The sequence below is a fragment of the Pipistrellus hanaki genome (genome assembly GCF_964339955.1).
Source record: "Pipistrellus hanaki genome assembly, chromosome: 5".
Taxonomy (NCBI): domain Eukaryota; kingdom Metazoa; phylum Chordata; class Mammalia; order Chiroptera; family Vespertilionidae; genus Pipistrellus; species Pipistrellus hanaki.
Window position 1 is genome coordinate 12,232,016 of NC_140507.1, and position 14,121 is coordinate 12,246,136.

Sequence of the window (14,121 nt, forward strand, 5' to 3'; positions counted from 1 at the left end):
CCAACCTGGTTGCCCCTAAATGTCCCCCGCAAGCCTGGTTGACCCCAACTTCCCTGCTGGCCTGATCACCTCCAACTGCCCTCCCCTGCAGGCCTGGTCCTTCCCAACTGCCCTCCCCGTCAGGCCTGGTCCCCCCAAACTATCCTCCCCTGCCAGCCATCTTGTGGTGGCCATCTTGTGTCCACATGGGGGTGGCCATCTTGTATGTTTGAGTGACAGTCAATTTGCATATTATTTTATTAGATAGGATAGCTGCTTTTTGAGTGCTGGAAATTTGTGCTGTAATTTTCATATATAACATCTCAAAAGAACTGAATGGGGCCCTGGCTGGTGTAGCTCCTTGGTTGAAGTGTCACTCCTCCCACACACACACATACATACACACTGAAGGGTCATGGATTTGTTCCTAGTTAAGGCCACGTACCTGAGGTTGCAGGTTCAATCCCCAGCACATCCTGATACATGCAGGAGGCAACCAAGGTGTTTTTCTCACGCCAATGTTTCCCTCCCATTCTATCTAAAATCAACAGATATCCTGGGTAAGGATTAACAGCAACATCAACAAAAAAACTGCATGGGGTAATGGGTGGTATCCCTACTTTACAATAAGCACTTTGGCTTAATGAATCCAAGTCATTTGCTCAGAGCCTAACAGTTGAAAGTGTCAGCCCCAGGACATGAAGCCAGGTACCTCTGACTCTAAAGCCAACTCTTCTCTAGTATTTAAGCCCCTGGTTCCATGGCCAGGAATGCTGTCTTTGGCAATTTCTTCCGTTAACAGAAACCTTGAGCAGGCCCTCAAGTCTTAGCCAAGTTCACCCTCTGACAAAATTGACTATCCAAAAAATGAAATGTCATTTCCTGAAGAATTCTAGATGAAAATACCAGATAAGAAAGAGGGCTATAATTGGGTCTGTGGGTGTTTTTTTGTTTTTTGTTTTTTTAATTGATTATAGAGAGCAAGGAAGAAGGAGAGATAGAAACAACAATGATGAGAATCATTGATCATCGGCTGCCTCATGCACTCGATCCACTGGGGATCAAGCTGGCAACCCCATTCTATCCACTGAGCCAAACCGGCTAAGACTGGGTTGTTTTCTTTAAACAATGTTTTCTAGTTTATCTGATCTAGCTTTACTATTTCAAAGTCCTATTTAAAAGAAGTATAAATAAAAATATTTTCTCTAAGATGGGTGATGATTCTCAGGAAATTCACCCAAATTTATGGAAGGAGTGGGGGGTGACGGGTGTGGGCAAGAGGACCTAAGCTCTGTCCCGTTTGCCTGAATGTTTGGGAGTACAAGGAGCCTCCTCTTACTCGTCATTGATTACACGTGGAAAATGGTAAATTATTAGAGCTATACAAGTTCAAAGCTTGACAAGCTATAAAATTTTACTTCCAGTGCTCTGAAGAACGGTGTAGATTTTACACTGCTTTAGATTCTACTTTTCTGGTGCATACAATAAACAAAAAATTTCCATTGGGGGGGGGGGGGAGTGTGTGTGTGTGTGCAGGTGAAGGCATATGCTGGGGGGTAGGGGAGGCTGCGGGGAGGTCAAGGTAGAAAAAAGGGAGACATATGTACTACTATTTGTAATGCTTCAAACAATAAAAATAAAAATAAAATTAGAATATGTGGGGGAAAATAAAAAATTTAAAAACAAACAAAATTTCCAGCTCCACGTACACAGCCTAAAAAAGCAGGAGGGGGGGGCCACAGAGGGAGACGGCCAGTGCGCATGCTCCCTACCCGAGCCAGCCGGACCCTCAGCAGGCGGCTAATGCGCCTGCGCGCCCGGAGCCGCCGCGCCCAGCCTGCGGGCGGGAAGCCGCCGCAGAACCCGGATGGGAGGCCGGCAGCGCGACGGGGGCGGAGGCGGCGGCGGCGGGCGCGTCTGTGTCACTCAGGTCCCTGCTCCGGGTTCACACCTAAGGAGCCTCCTCCTGCACTGGTTCCGGCGCCCAGAGGCTCAGCCCCGGACTAGCGGACAGTGACCTGGGGCCTGCGACGGGCGCCTCCGGGAAGCCCGAGCGCGTCCGCCGGGCCTGCGCCTCCCGCTCCGAGCCGGGCGGGTGCAGACGGAGCGGGTCCTCCTTCCTTCCTCGCCCGGGCAGCCTCCTAAGCATCGTCCATAAAACTCACACCAACAGGTCCTTCCTTCCTACCACTTGCGAGCGGCGCGTGCCCTCCGCGCATGCTCACAGTTAGACATCCCAGCGACCCCGCCAGGTAGGTACCATTGTCCTCCCGGCCCGGCCTGCCGGGGACAAAGCCGGGGACAGGCTTCTGCCTCCGGGGCGTTCGCTCGGCTCGTCCCTTTCCTCCCGGCGATTTGCTTTGAACTGTCAAAGGTAACGATGAAATCCCCTGCCTGCCCAGACACCCGCACCTGCCGCGGACTCACTCGCTTAGACTAGATAGAAGGCGAATCGAATCTGGTTTGGAGTTTTAGGTTTACAGCTGTGCTCCGGTGTTGTCACTGCTGAGATAGAGGGGTTAGCATTCCGCCAAATATTTCTGTTATGTGAATGGTCACCTTTTAACTGTTCTTTTTTCCCCTCTCTCAATCGTAATATTTTTTCATATCTATCCTTATACTATACTTCATAAACCTGGAAAAAAAAAAAAAAAACACCATTCCACGTTATTTCAGATCTCTCATTTTGAATCTCAAAAGAAGTCTGTGTGATAGAGTTTTGGAAACTTTGGGGATCGCTTATTTATCTGGGAAATAAAGTTGTTTCTAAGGTATAGTTGAGCCTACCTTTGTATGATACCTTTGCTCATTGTTCAGGAGGGAAAAAAGAAAAAGGGGGAGTTGTCCTCAATTCAGAAAACTTAAATGCCTATTAAAGCATTTAGACTCTTTACTTAGCAGCCTAGAATGCCTGCCAGCTAGAGACTGGCCTGAACACTCCTCTCAGTCTGACTGGATAGCAGGATATGTATCAGAATCACCTGGACAACTCTTTCTGATTCCTTTGTCTTACTTCTGGAGATGATTTATTAGTTCTAAGGTAGGACATGGGCATGTATGCTTTCAAAGGGGATCCCAGTGATTATGATAGGCATCTCTTGTTAGAGATTACCGTTGTAGTTACTCTTCACAAGAATTATCTAAAAATGCTTCTTTAGAACACAGATTCTGGGCCCCTATTCCAGAACTAAAGAATGGGAATCCCCAGGAGCGCTCCCCAGGAATCTGCATTTTAGCAAGGAACTTAGATGATACCTCCATTTACTAACCTAGAAAACCACTGCCTAGGATTAAGCCAAATCTTAGAAATGCTGCTTATTTTCCTTTTGTGGTTCTGGCTTTTCTTAACTGCTTTTACTGAGTGACAGTTATATGAAAAAGCATCATGAAATTGCTTTTATTTTATTTTTTTTAAATATATATTTTATTGATTTTGTACAGAGAGGAAGGGAGAGAGATAGAGAGCCAGAAACATCGATGAGAGAGAGTCATCAATCAGCTGCCTCTTGCACACCCCCTACTGGGGATATGCCCGCAACCAAGGTACATGCCATTGACCGGAATCGAACCCGGGACCTTTTAGTCTGCAGACCGACACTTTACCACTGAGCCAAACCGGTTTTGGCATGAAATTGCTTTTAATTAAGAGAAATTTTTCTGAAGAATTAGTAACAAGAATAGTTAGCATAGTTGTGTTTCTCCTAAGCAAATTGTTTTGCTTTTCTATATAAACAGTATGAATCATGTTACACTCTAGCAGCGGGAATCTCTGAGCCAAACTTGTGTCCCGCTTCTCTGTGGAGAAAGGCTTACTCGGAATTGTTTGATGTTTTCTGCTTACGTTGGAGTCAGAGCCACTCAAGGATCAAGCGGTTTTACAGACCTGTTTAATCCTTAGCTATTAAAAAGAAGTAGCCACCTGTCGAAATATCTGCCCTTTCTTAAAGTATTTAGTGAATTATTTCCTTCTCTATTCAGTGCTTCATCACAGGGGTGTGCATACATTATTGGCCCAAGATGGAAGGAAAGGGTGGTAGTGAGATGCCCTTTCTGGGAGAACAAACGTACCAGATGTGTTTGGAATGTACATCCTTGAAAACAAATTAAGCCATAACCACAGTTCACCAGTAGAGGACATAAGGGTATTCACAACTTGCATGAACCCAAACCCCCCCATATATAACTTGCTGGCAAGTCACGTATTCCAGGACTTTAGCTGTGAGTTTTAGCTGTAAGTTGAACTGTCATGCCGTCATGGCTTACTTTGAACTGACATCTATCTTACTGGATATTTCTTGACATGAACACAGATTGACAGGATGGCATGTGATGTGGCATTGTTTTAATTTGGTTAGCCCCTGATTTTTAATGCGTGGGTTATATTTTACTCCCAAAGCAAAATTCGGCAGCATCTCTGGAATACTACCTGAACATTTGTTCGGGGTACCATGTCGAAGAAACGCAAATGGGATGATGACTATGTTCGTTACTGGTTCACCTGTACCACGGAGGTTGATGGAACTCAGCGCCCACAATGTGTATTGTGTAACTCGGTATTTTCAAATGCTGACCTCAGACCATCAAAACTGTCTGACCATTTCAACAGACAGCATGGTGGGGTCGGTGGGCACGACCTCAATAGCCTGAAGCATATGCCCACACCATCTGACCAGAACCAAGCCGTGAAAGCACCTGGAGTTGCATCTTCAGAGGATACCTTACTACAAGCATCCTATCAGTTTGCATATTTATGTGCCAAAGAGAAGAATCCTCACACAATAGCTGAAAAATTAGTGAAACCTTGTGCATTGGAAATAGCACATATAGTTTTGGGGCCAGATGCACAAAAGAAGCTTCAGCAGGTCCCCTTATCAGATGATGTGATCCATTCGAGAATTGATGAAATGAGCAAGGATATCTTACAGCAAGTTCTAGAAGATATCAAAGCCAGTCCTCTTCAAGTGGGTATTCAGCTTGCTGAGACCACGGACATGGATGACTGCAGTCAGCTAATGGCATTTGTGCGATACATAAAGGAAAGAGAGATCGTAGAAGAATTCCTGTTCTGTGAACCATTGCAGTTAACAATGAAAGGAAAGGATGTGTTCGATCTCTTCAGAGACTTCTTTTTGAAGCATAAGATAGCACTCGATGCATGTGGCTCTGTTTGTACTGATGGTGCGTCATCTATGTTAGGAGAAAATTCAGAATTTGTTGCTTGCGTGAAAAAAGAAGTACCTCATATTGTGATCACACATTGCCTGTTGAACCCTCACGAACTTGTCGCAAAGACATTGCCTGCAAAGCTGAGGGATGCTCTGTTTACTGTTGTAAGGGTAATAAATTTCATCAAAGGGCGAGCTCCGAATCATCGCCTGTTTCAGGCTTTTTTTGAAGAGATTGGAATTGAGTATAACATCCTCCTTTTCCACACGGAAATGAGGTGGCTTTCCCGAGGCCAAATACTGACTCATATTTTTGAGATGTATGAAGAAATAAATCAGTTTCTTCACCACCAAAGCAGTAAGTTAGTTAATGGCTTTGAAAATAAAGAGTTTAAAATTCACCTAGCCTACCTTGCAGATTTATTCAAACACCTCAATGAACTTGGCGCATCTATGCAAAGGACTGGGATGAATACAGTATCAGCTAGAGAGAAGTTATCTGCTTTTGTTAGGAAGTTTCCATTCTGGCTGAAGCGAATTGAGAAGAGAAATTTTACTAACTTTCCTTTTCTTGAAGAAATAATCCTTTCAGAGGATGAAGCAGGAAGCATTGCAGCTGAAATAACACTGCAGCTGCAGCTGCTGAACAGCTCCTTCCATGGATATTTTTCTGTGGGAGATCTTGATGAAGCGAGTAAATGGATATTGGATCCATTTCTTTTTAACCTGGATTTTGTTGATGATGGTTATTTAATGAAAAATGATCTTGCTGAATTACGAGCTAGTGGCCAAATTTTAATGGAGTTTGAGACAATGAAGCTTGAGGATTTCTGGTGTGCGCAATTCACAGTGTTTCCAAACCTGGCAAAGACAGCTCTAGAAATCCTTATACCATTTGCCTCAACATACCTTTGTGAGTTGGGATTTTCAACACTTTTACATTTTAAAACAAAGTCCAGAAGCTGCTTTACCATGAGTGATGACATTCGTGTGGCTATTTCCAAAAAAGTTCCTCGTTTCTCAGACATCATTGAACAAAAGCTACAGCTACAGCAGAAATCACTGTAAACTGCTATGCTTTTTTTAATGTATAAGTTTTAATACATTCTTAATTCTGCTGTAAAATTTAAGCTACCAATTCTGTTTCTTTCCTTTTATGGTATACTGAATCCTATGATTAAAAAATTTAGCATCTTTAACTTTTAATAAGAAGAATGCAAGCAGCAGGAAAGATGTAAGTACCACTACCTAGTTGATACATAGGATTCTTCTAAGTGTCTGACTAACCCGTTGATGTGATACATTAGAAAAGACACCAAGCACTAGAATATCCAGCTAAATGGTGCAGCATTCTAAGGAATGGAGCCAAGAAAAAAAGAGACCTCCCATAACACCCAATTCATGTTAAGAGTAAAAGTCAAAGGACAAAAATGACAGACTGAGGCTTCCCGTGTCTCTGAGGGCTGTTTATAGGCAAGTTAATGAAATCAGAAGATGATTATGAAATGTCCTAGTGCAGTGGTCGGCAAACCGCAGCCCTCAAGCCACATGCAGCTCTTCGGCCCCGTGAGTGTGGCTCTTCCACAAAATACCACGTGCAGGCGCGCTCGTACAGTACAACTGAAATTTCGTGGCCCATGCGCAGAAATCGATTTTCGACCTGGGCATTAGAAGCGGCGTTAGAATACTCAAGGGGCCAAAGAGCCACATGTGGCTCTCGAGCCGTGGTTTGCCGACCACTGTTCTAGTGGGAGAAAGGATGATTCTAGTTTGTATTTATTTTTAAATGTATTCTTTGGAGTTAGTCTCAGAGTGTCCAGTCGTCTAGCTACCGTGCTCTAAATATGACATTAATAAATATCCTAATATCCTGTTAGTCAATCTTTGTCTTCTTTTAAATTACATCAGGACTCCCAAGTCAAGGAGGCTGCTAAAAAGGCAATTCCCAAGCCTTACGCTAGAGATTCTGATTTAGCAGGTTTGGGATATAAGCAAGGATCCTCATTCTTAACCAGCTTTCCAGATATTCTGTGATGGAATTGTTGGTCGTCTGGCCTCATCTTATTTCTTTTACACTTATTTTTCCTTTATCCCAGTTTTCTCTTTTGTTTTATATTTTCGTATATTTTTCTAACATAGTTTAAAACTTTTTAAAAATATATATTTTATTGATTTTTTTTTTTTTTAACAGAGAGGAAAGGAGAGGGATAGAGAGTTAGAAGCGTCAATGAGAGCGAAACATAGATTCAGCTGCCTCTTGCACACTTCCTACTGGGGATGTGCCCACAACCAAAGTACATGTCCTTAACCAGAATCGAACCTGGGACCCTTGATTCTGTAGGCCGACACTCTATCCACTGAGCCAAGCTGGTTAGAGCTGGATTAAAACTTAAACGGATCAGAGTATAAATAATAAATGAATTGACATGAAGACATTATAGTAATTAAGGGTCATCAAAAAGCCCTGTGAGCTTAAGTTGATGTACTCTTTCTAAATGATAATTTGGCAAAATAATTTTTAATTTAAATAAATTTACATTTTTTATTTCAAACCTGTAGTGTTTTATCAAAATACTGGATGCTCAAGGCTCAGGAAAAAAACAAGTCCTATAATGAAAAGCCTGGTTAGTGTTGCTAAGTGGTGTCAGCCTGTACACCAAGTGTTGTGGGTTGGATTCCTGGTCAAGGGCAGGTACCTGGGTTTCGGGTTCGATAGGAGTGTGGGAGGCAACCAATGTCTCTCTCTTCCTCTCCCCCGCCTTCCACTCTTTAAAAAAGTGGATGGAAAAATACCTTTGGGTGAGGATTAACAAAAAGAAAAGAAAAAAAAAGAAAAGACTCAATCTCCTTCCCACCCAGTTGCCTTAACCATTTCTGCTTTACCTTTCTGTGGTTCCACCCATATAGCTAAGAAATATATTTATACCAAACACATATGCCAGTTTTGATTTATCAGTTTTAGAATTTATATATTGACTGCTCTAGATAATAGGTAAGGATTGAATTTCTAAAGCATCCATCTCCTCTCCTGCTACTCTTAATTTTTTATTATTATTATGACACTAATTTTAGTTCCTCTATTGATTATTCATAGCTCTAGGGATTTATCACTTGGGGATAAAGAATCGGGGACTTCCACAAAGTTTTATTTATGAGGTGAGTGATCACAGCATTTTATAATAGTGAAAACTTGGGGGGGGGGCGGGGGGGAAACTAGAAGGGAATGGAATGTGACTACCACTTGAAAACTGTAAATTTATATTGTCTACACAAAACTAAACATTATCACCATTCAGCAAAATACTTGTGTCAATAAATACATGCCTTCTTTCATTTTAAAATGTAGTTACAAAGTATGTCTTTATTTTTCCTAGTGTAATCTAATGTCAAAAACAGTTGGGAAAATTTCCAAAGATAATAAAAATTTAAAAAATCTGAATGAGTATGTATAATGCTTGATATGTTGGCATGATGAGGCTGGCTCTGGAACTGTGAAAAATGAACATTTCAAAATTGGTTTCTACTGCAACTGAAACTAATGCTCATGCCAGGGTGAAGAACCACTGCAGAGATGATACAGCAATAGGAAGCTGAAGAGGAAGAAGCAAGTCCCTCCCTACCCCTCCCTCTGGATTTACACTACCTCTCTTGCATCTCTTATTTGCATAGCCTTACAGAAATCTAGGTGATGGAGAAAGGTACTCAATGGGATTATAATCCCAACATCTCAAAGCAGATTATAGAAAGTATAGAAGGATGGATTTGAAGATGAAAGACAATAATTTAACCAGCACATTCTACCCCTTTGGCTATTTTAGCATCCATTCAGCCCTTTCTATCCATATTTGAATTTCTATACAATAAACATAACTTTGTGGGGGGTTTAAGGTGTAACTATTCTTTGTACAAATGAGGAGACACAAAGTCTCAACTCACTCAAATTTAATAGCAGTCCCGTTAATCTGTTGCCTAAAAACCAGCCCCAACAACCAAGTTTGTTTTTGTTTTTGTTTAGGGGGGCAGGTGTAGAGGAGATCTCTAGGTATAAATCACCTCTCTGTTAAAATAAACAATGATAACAAACTGGTACAAACCACCCTGAAATTCTTCAGAAACTTGGTTACAAAACAACACCATTCATCAGGATGTATCATGCCTTAACCAGGCCAATTTCAGACCCCTTGGCATTACAGCACATGTGACAATCTCAACTTCCAATTCAGTTGAAGCATTGTTACATCCGCTGGTGAACCAAGATTTCCAAACCATGAGTTCAGACCTGCACCAAGGGGAAGCAAAAATTCTTTAAGTTATTAGATACAATAGTCAAAGTCACTCCCACATCTAACCCTCGATTCCTGGACCAATGCATTCTGTCTTGGAAATGAAACAAAACCATACTCATTGGTTACCAACTCAAAGCACATATTGCATCCTACAAGACTGAACCTTATTCTGTTAGGTTATTTTTTTCCCAACAGCAAGTGTCTGATTCTTAAGTAGATCAATCTATCATTCAAACAAGACCAGGTTTTTCTGGGTGATGAAGTACTTGACAAGACCAATAAATTACACAGGAAACAATTTGTTTCCACACTCTGTTATGGAATAAATGTGTCCACCCTAAAATTCATATGATAAAACCGTAACCCCCAATAAGATGGTATAATATTTTGAGGTGGGGCCTTTGGAAGGTAATTAGGGTTAGATGAGGTCATGAGGATGGGACCCTGGCTGGATGAGATGAGTTCCTTCATTAGAGACAACAGAGAGCTTGCTGACTCTCTAGAGTATAAAGGAGGTCATATGAACACAAAGAGAGATGGAGACCACTTACAAGTGAAGAGAAGAGGTTTCAGAATGAAAGCTACTTTGCCATACCTTGATCTTGGATTTCCCAGCTTCTAGAACTATAGGAAATAAGGTTTACTCAGTCTATGTATTTTGTTATGGCACTCTAAGCAGAATAGCACACACTCCTTTGCTAATCCTTGATGAGGTGCAATTGGTACATGATACATGACAGTTGGCAGAAGTACTAAAAGCAATTCTTATCCAGGTTATGTGTCTTTTCCAGTGAGAGTGAATTGCCCATTCCGTGATAGAAGGGGTAGAATACAATTAGCCTGCTACCAAGTGCCCATATCAAGGCTCAGTGTTGGTCTCTGCTCTCTGCTGTTAGCAGGTCAGGCAATCAGTAGGTCAGTCTTGGTGAGAAGTCCATGTTGATGACCCTGTGATAAGCCTCCATCCTTGCTAACATGACCACTCTTTACAGGGGCCTGTTGAGCAATCATTAGGAATGCTGGAGAAAAACTAATAGCTATAAAATATATCATCGTGTCCTCACAATTATTAAGAGCCTCCTCTGTTAAGTTCAGCAAAGCCATCAGAAAGTCCCCAAGCCAAAGTCAGCTGTCACAGGAGACCCATATGTACCTTTGTATTCCTGCCACTCTTGGTTATTTGCTAAGAGCAGTCAGGTACAGTGATGAATTTCAGAGTGTAGTAGCTTGGACTCACGGGTAATTATATTTCCTATAGCTGTATGCCGGCACAGTACATTATTATGATTACACAGTGTCCTTTGATTTCAGAAGGAAGAGTTAGAAACATCAATAATGAGAGAGAATCATTGATTGGCTACCTCCTGCTCACCCTACACTGGGGACTGAGCCTGCAGCCCTGGCATATGCCCTGACCAGAAATTGAACTGTGATCTCCTGGTTCATAAGTCGATGCTCAACCACTGAGCCACACTGGCTGGGCTGTCTCTGAATTTGCAGCTACAAGAGATTTGAGATACCGCATTTTTCCGTGTATAAGATTCCCCCATGTATAAGGCACCCCCACTTTGCAACCCAAAATTAAGAAATCATCATTTTAAACATTTTGTTGGTTTTCCTCTTAAGGCCTTCTTTTTTGGCATCTTAAGGAGTTGTTCTTCCTGTTTTCTCCACTGTCTGATCATATACTCAGTGGGAGGAGGTCCAAATTGTCTCTCTGCAGCTCTATTTCTCATGCTCTTTTGCATAGCTGATTATATACAGTTTGAATTTTGCAGAGTAAGACAATTGCTTACTGGTTACTTGTCTTTTTATTTTTTGACATCTTTATGGGCTCAGAACACTCAGGTCCCTGTTGCATCTGCACACTCTCCTTTTCCACGTCCAATTATGGCATCAGCTGTTGTCAGCAACAATAAGGCTAGTGATTGGAGGAGGCCTCTTTGACAAGGTATGGGCAGCTACGTACCCACGTGGCTCCCTCCTCGGCTGACTTCGTGTATAAGATGCCCCTCGATTTTCAATCTAACGATTTTAGAAAAAAATAGCATCTTATACACGGAAAAATACAGTACTTTGAGGACTCCCCCACCCCATAGAATCTCTATTGCTCTCTGAATGGGACTTGAGCTGAGATATTAGAGAGTTGAGCGTGTCCTTTGTGTATGCACACCAGGGCAGTCAGAAGGAGCCACCTGCCCCAGTCCTTGTAGTCATCATTGCTCCCAGCAGCCACTTGGTCCCTCAGGACACCTGGTTCAGGAGACTTTTCATCACAGTGATTTATCAGTGCCACTGGATATCACATTTCATTTCCATGACAAGGAGCTCAACATTACATTCAAGTCTAAAGACAAACCCCTACACCTGAGAAAATGTCATTTGTGAGGATCTGTTTCCTGAGATTCCTGGTAAAAACTTCTGATCAGTCAATGTTCAGTCAGGAGACACAGACTTCTCCAGTCACAACAGCTAGCAGATAAAAAATGTCTTTCTAGCTGCTAGCCAAATTTCACATATTCAATTTCATCATGCCTCATTGTCTTAGTCTGGGATTTCTGCTTTTCTTCCAAGCCAGAAGGCAGGGTTAGATCTTCACTTCTAATATTTCCTCCCGAAATGATGCTGGGAAAGCCCTGGTTTCTCCACTCATCCAGAGACTGCTTGTTCTAAGCTTGATTCTGTAAAGCAGGAGCCTCCAGCCCTTCTCAGTGGGACTTTTCCTCAAATCAAACGTCTGTTCATTTCGGATCCTCACAGTTGAGTTGTGAAACCTCATCAAGAACTTATTGCATCAGATTCCAAAACGAGGTCTCCCCAACTGGGGCCCTTCAAGTTACATCTGGAAACGAGCTGGATCTTTTCTGGGTCGTTTCCCGTTGAATGTGAATCATGTCTATTTTGGTCTGACTTCGTTTGTCCTGGGGCTCTAGCCGGCTCAGGGCTTTAACTCTCATGAAACCTTAGACCAGAAAAGCCTCTCAGAACTCCCGGGTTCTTCTTTTTCTTCCCAGGAAAACTGCTCTGCCCAACTAAACATGTCCTATAGAAGGAACCTGTGGCTGGGCCAGATCCGCACTCACAGCCCAACTCTGCCCCCCACTCCCTGTGGAACCCTGGGAAGATGGCCCGCCTCTGTGCCTTGGTTCCTTCAACTGTACAATGGGAGAAATATTTGTCCCTAACCTGGAAGATTGGAACAGCCTGCTCTTCGAAACGTGTGTTTTTTAAATGCAAGTATATAATACTTGAGGGTTTATGATTATTAACTCGCTAAACTCTCTGCCATATCCCCAGATCCAGCTTATCCATAAGAGCAAAGGAAGAATTTCCAAGAAATGGAACACAGCATGTACTTTGTTTTAATCCTCACCTGAGGATGTTGGGGTTTTTTCTTAATTGATTTTTAGAAAAAGAGAGACACTTTTTAAAAAAATTTATAGAGGGAAGGGGTGTCCATAATTAATAGACTTTCATGGTTTTTTAAAAAATAAACTGTTCCAAAAGTCATACGGTGAAAAATATCTCCCTCTTGCCACTGTGTTTCAGTTCCCCAGTCAGAGACAGTGTCTTGTATGATGGTTTTTGTACATCCTTCTGGAGCTTGATTATACTCCTACATCCATGTGTTTGTGTGTTTTCCTCACCTCCTCTTCATGTAACCTGCATGGTATAAAATGAAGCACACTGCTTTCTCACTATCTTAAAGATAATTCCATAATAGTACATAGAGGTCTGCCTCTATTACTTAATTAGTCCTCTATTGCTAGACATTTTGACTGTTTACAGTCTTTTATCAGTTCATACAAGGTTGCCAAGTCATCCTCATACTCCCAGGATAAGTTACAGAAAATAAAACAGCTATGTCAAAAATAAATCATGTATGTTTTCATTTTTATAAATTTGCAAAGTTCAGCTGTCATCTTGCTGCATTTAAGTGACAATATTCACTCCAACATCAGCCTTTCTGTGGAATGGCAGCGAGTCCTCTCCATGTACAGCTGTCCCCAGTACTGCGACATTAGCGAGACTGCGCCTGGGAGGATCTCATGCTGGAGAGCCTCCCAGCCCCAGGGCCCCTCGATGAAAGTAAATATTGAGCCAAAGCCGGTTTGGCTCAGTAGTAGAGCGTCGGTCTGCGGACTGAAAGGTCCCAGGTTCGATTCCGGTCAAGAGCATGTACATTGGTTGCGGTGTGCAAGAGGCAGCTGGTCGATGTTTCTCTCTCATCGACGTTTCTAGCTCTCTATCTCTCTCCCTTCCTCTCTGTAAAAAAAATCAATAAAATATATATTTTTTTAAAAAGTAAATATTGACAGCGTGGGTTGTGACCATTAGCTGTTTGGAATGTTCAACAGCCATTTTAAACACGCTTTTATACCAAAATCAGAGTAAAGAAAATGTTGAAAAAAGGCCAACAGGAAGGTCTACATTTATTGTAAAAGGTATTACATAGGTCCTTTTTCCTCTTCCGGCCCGCTCCTATCCACCCCCCAAACACCCCACCCAGGCCTTCACCACCCCATTGTCTGTGTCCACGTGTTATGCTTCCCATCCACTCTCCCCTGCCTTCCCTCTAAGGTTCATCAGTCAGAATCTCTACATTTTAATAATGGATGCAAGACAAAATGATCTTGGACTTTATCTTGACTCCACAACTATCCAGTCACTGAAGGTCTCCGGACCTTTGT

At 42.3% G+C, this 14,121-nt stretch overlaps 1 protein-coding gene across 2 annotated transcripts; it reads left to right on the forward strand.

Moving 5' to 3' along the window:
- The first annotated feature begins 1,769 nt into the window (after nucleotides 1-1,769).
- Nucleotides 1,770-8,568, forward strand: FAM200C (family with sequence similarity 200 member C). Of its 2 annotated transcripts, none has more exons than XM_084884110.1 (2): nucleotides 1,770-2,353; nucleotides 4,376-8,568. In XM_084884110.1, exon 2 carries the CDS (start codon nucleotides 4,428-4,430, stop codon nucleotides 6,210-6,212), a length of 1,785 nt encoding a protein of 594 aa, XP_084740236.1. In that variant the 5' UTR covers nucleotides 1,770-2,353; nucleotides 4,376-4,427; the 3' UTR covers nucleotides 6,213-8,568. The 2 variants fall into 2 exon arrangements, with proteins under 2 accessions (XP_084740236.1, XP_084740235.1); XM_084884109.1 differs by having other exon boundaries at nucleotides 1,771-2,231.
- The last annotated feature ends 5,553 nt before the right edge of the window (nucleotides 8,569-14,121 follow it).

Coding starts and splice junctions, on each gene's coding strand:
- FAM200C (XM_084884110.1), top strand. CDS start 4,428: ATGTCGAAGAAACGCAAATGGGATGATGACTATGTTCGTTACTGGTTC.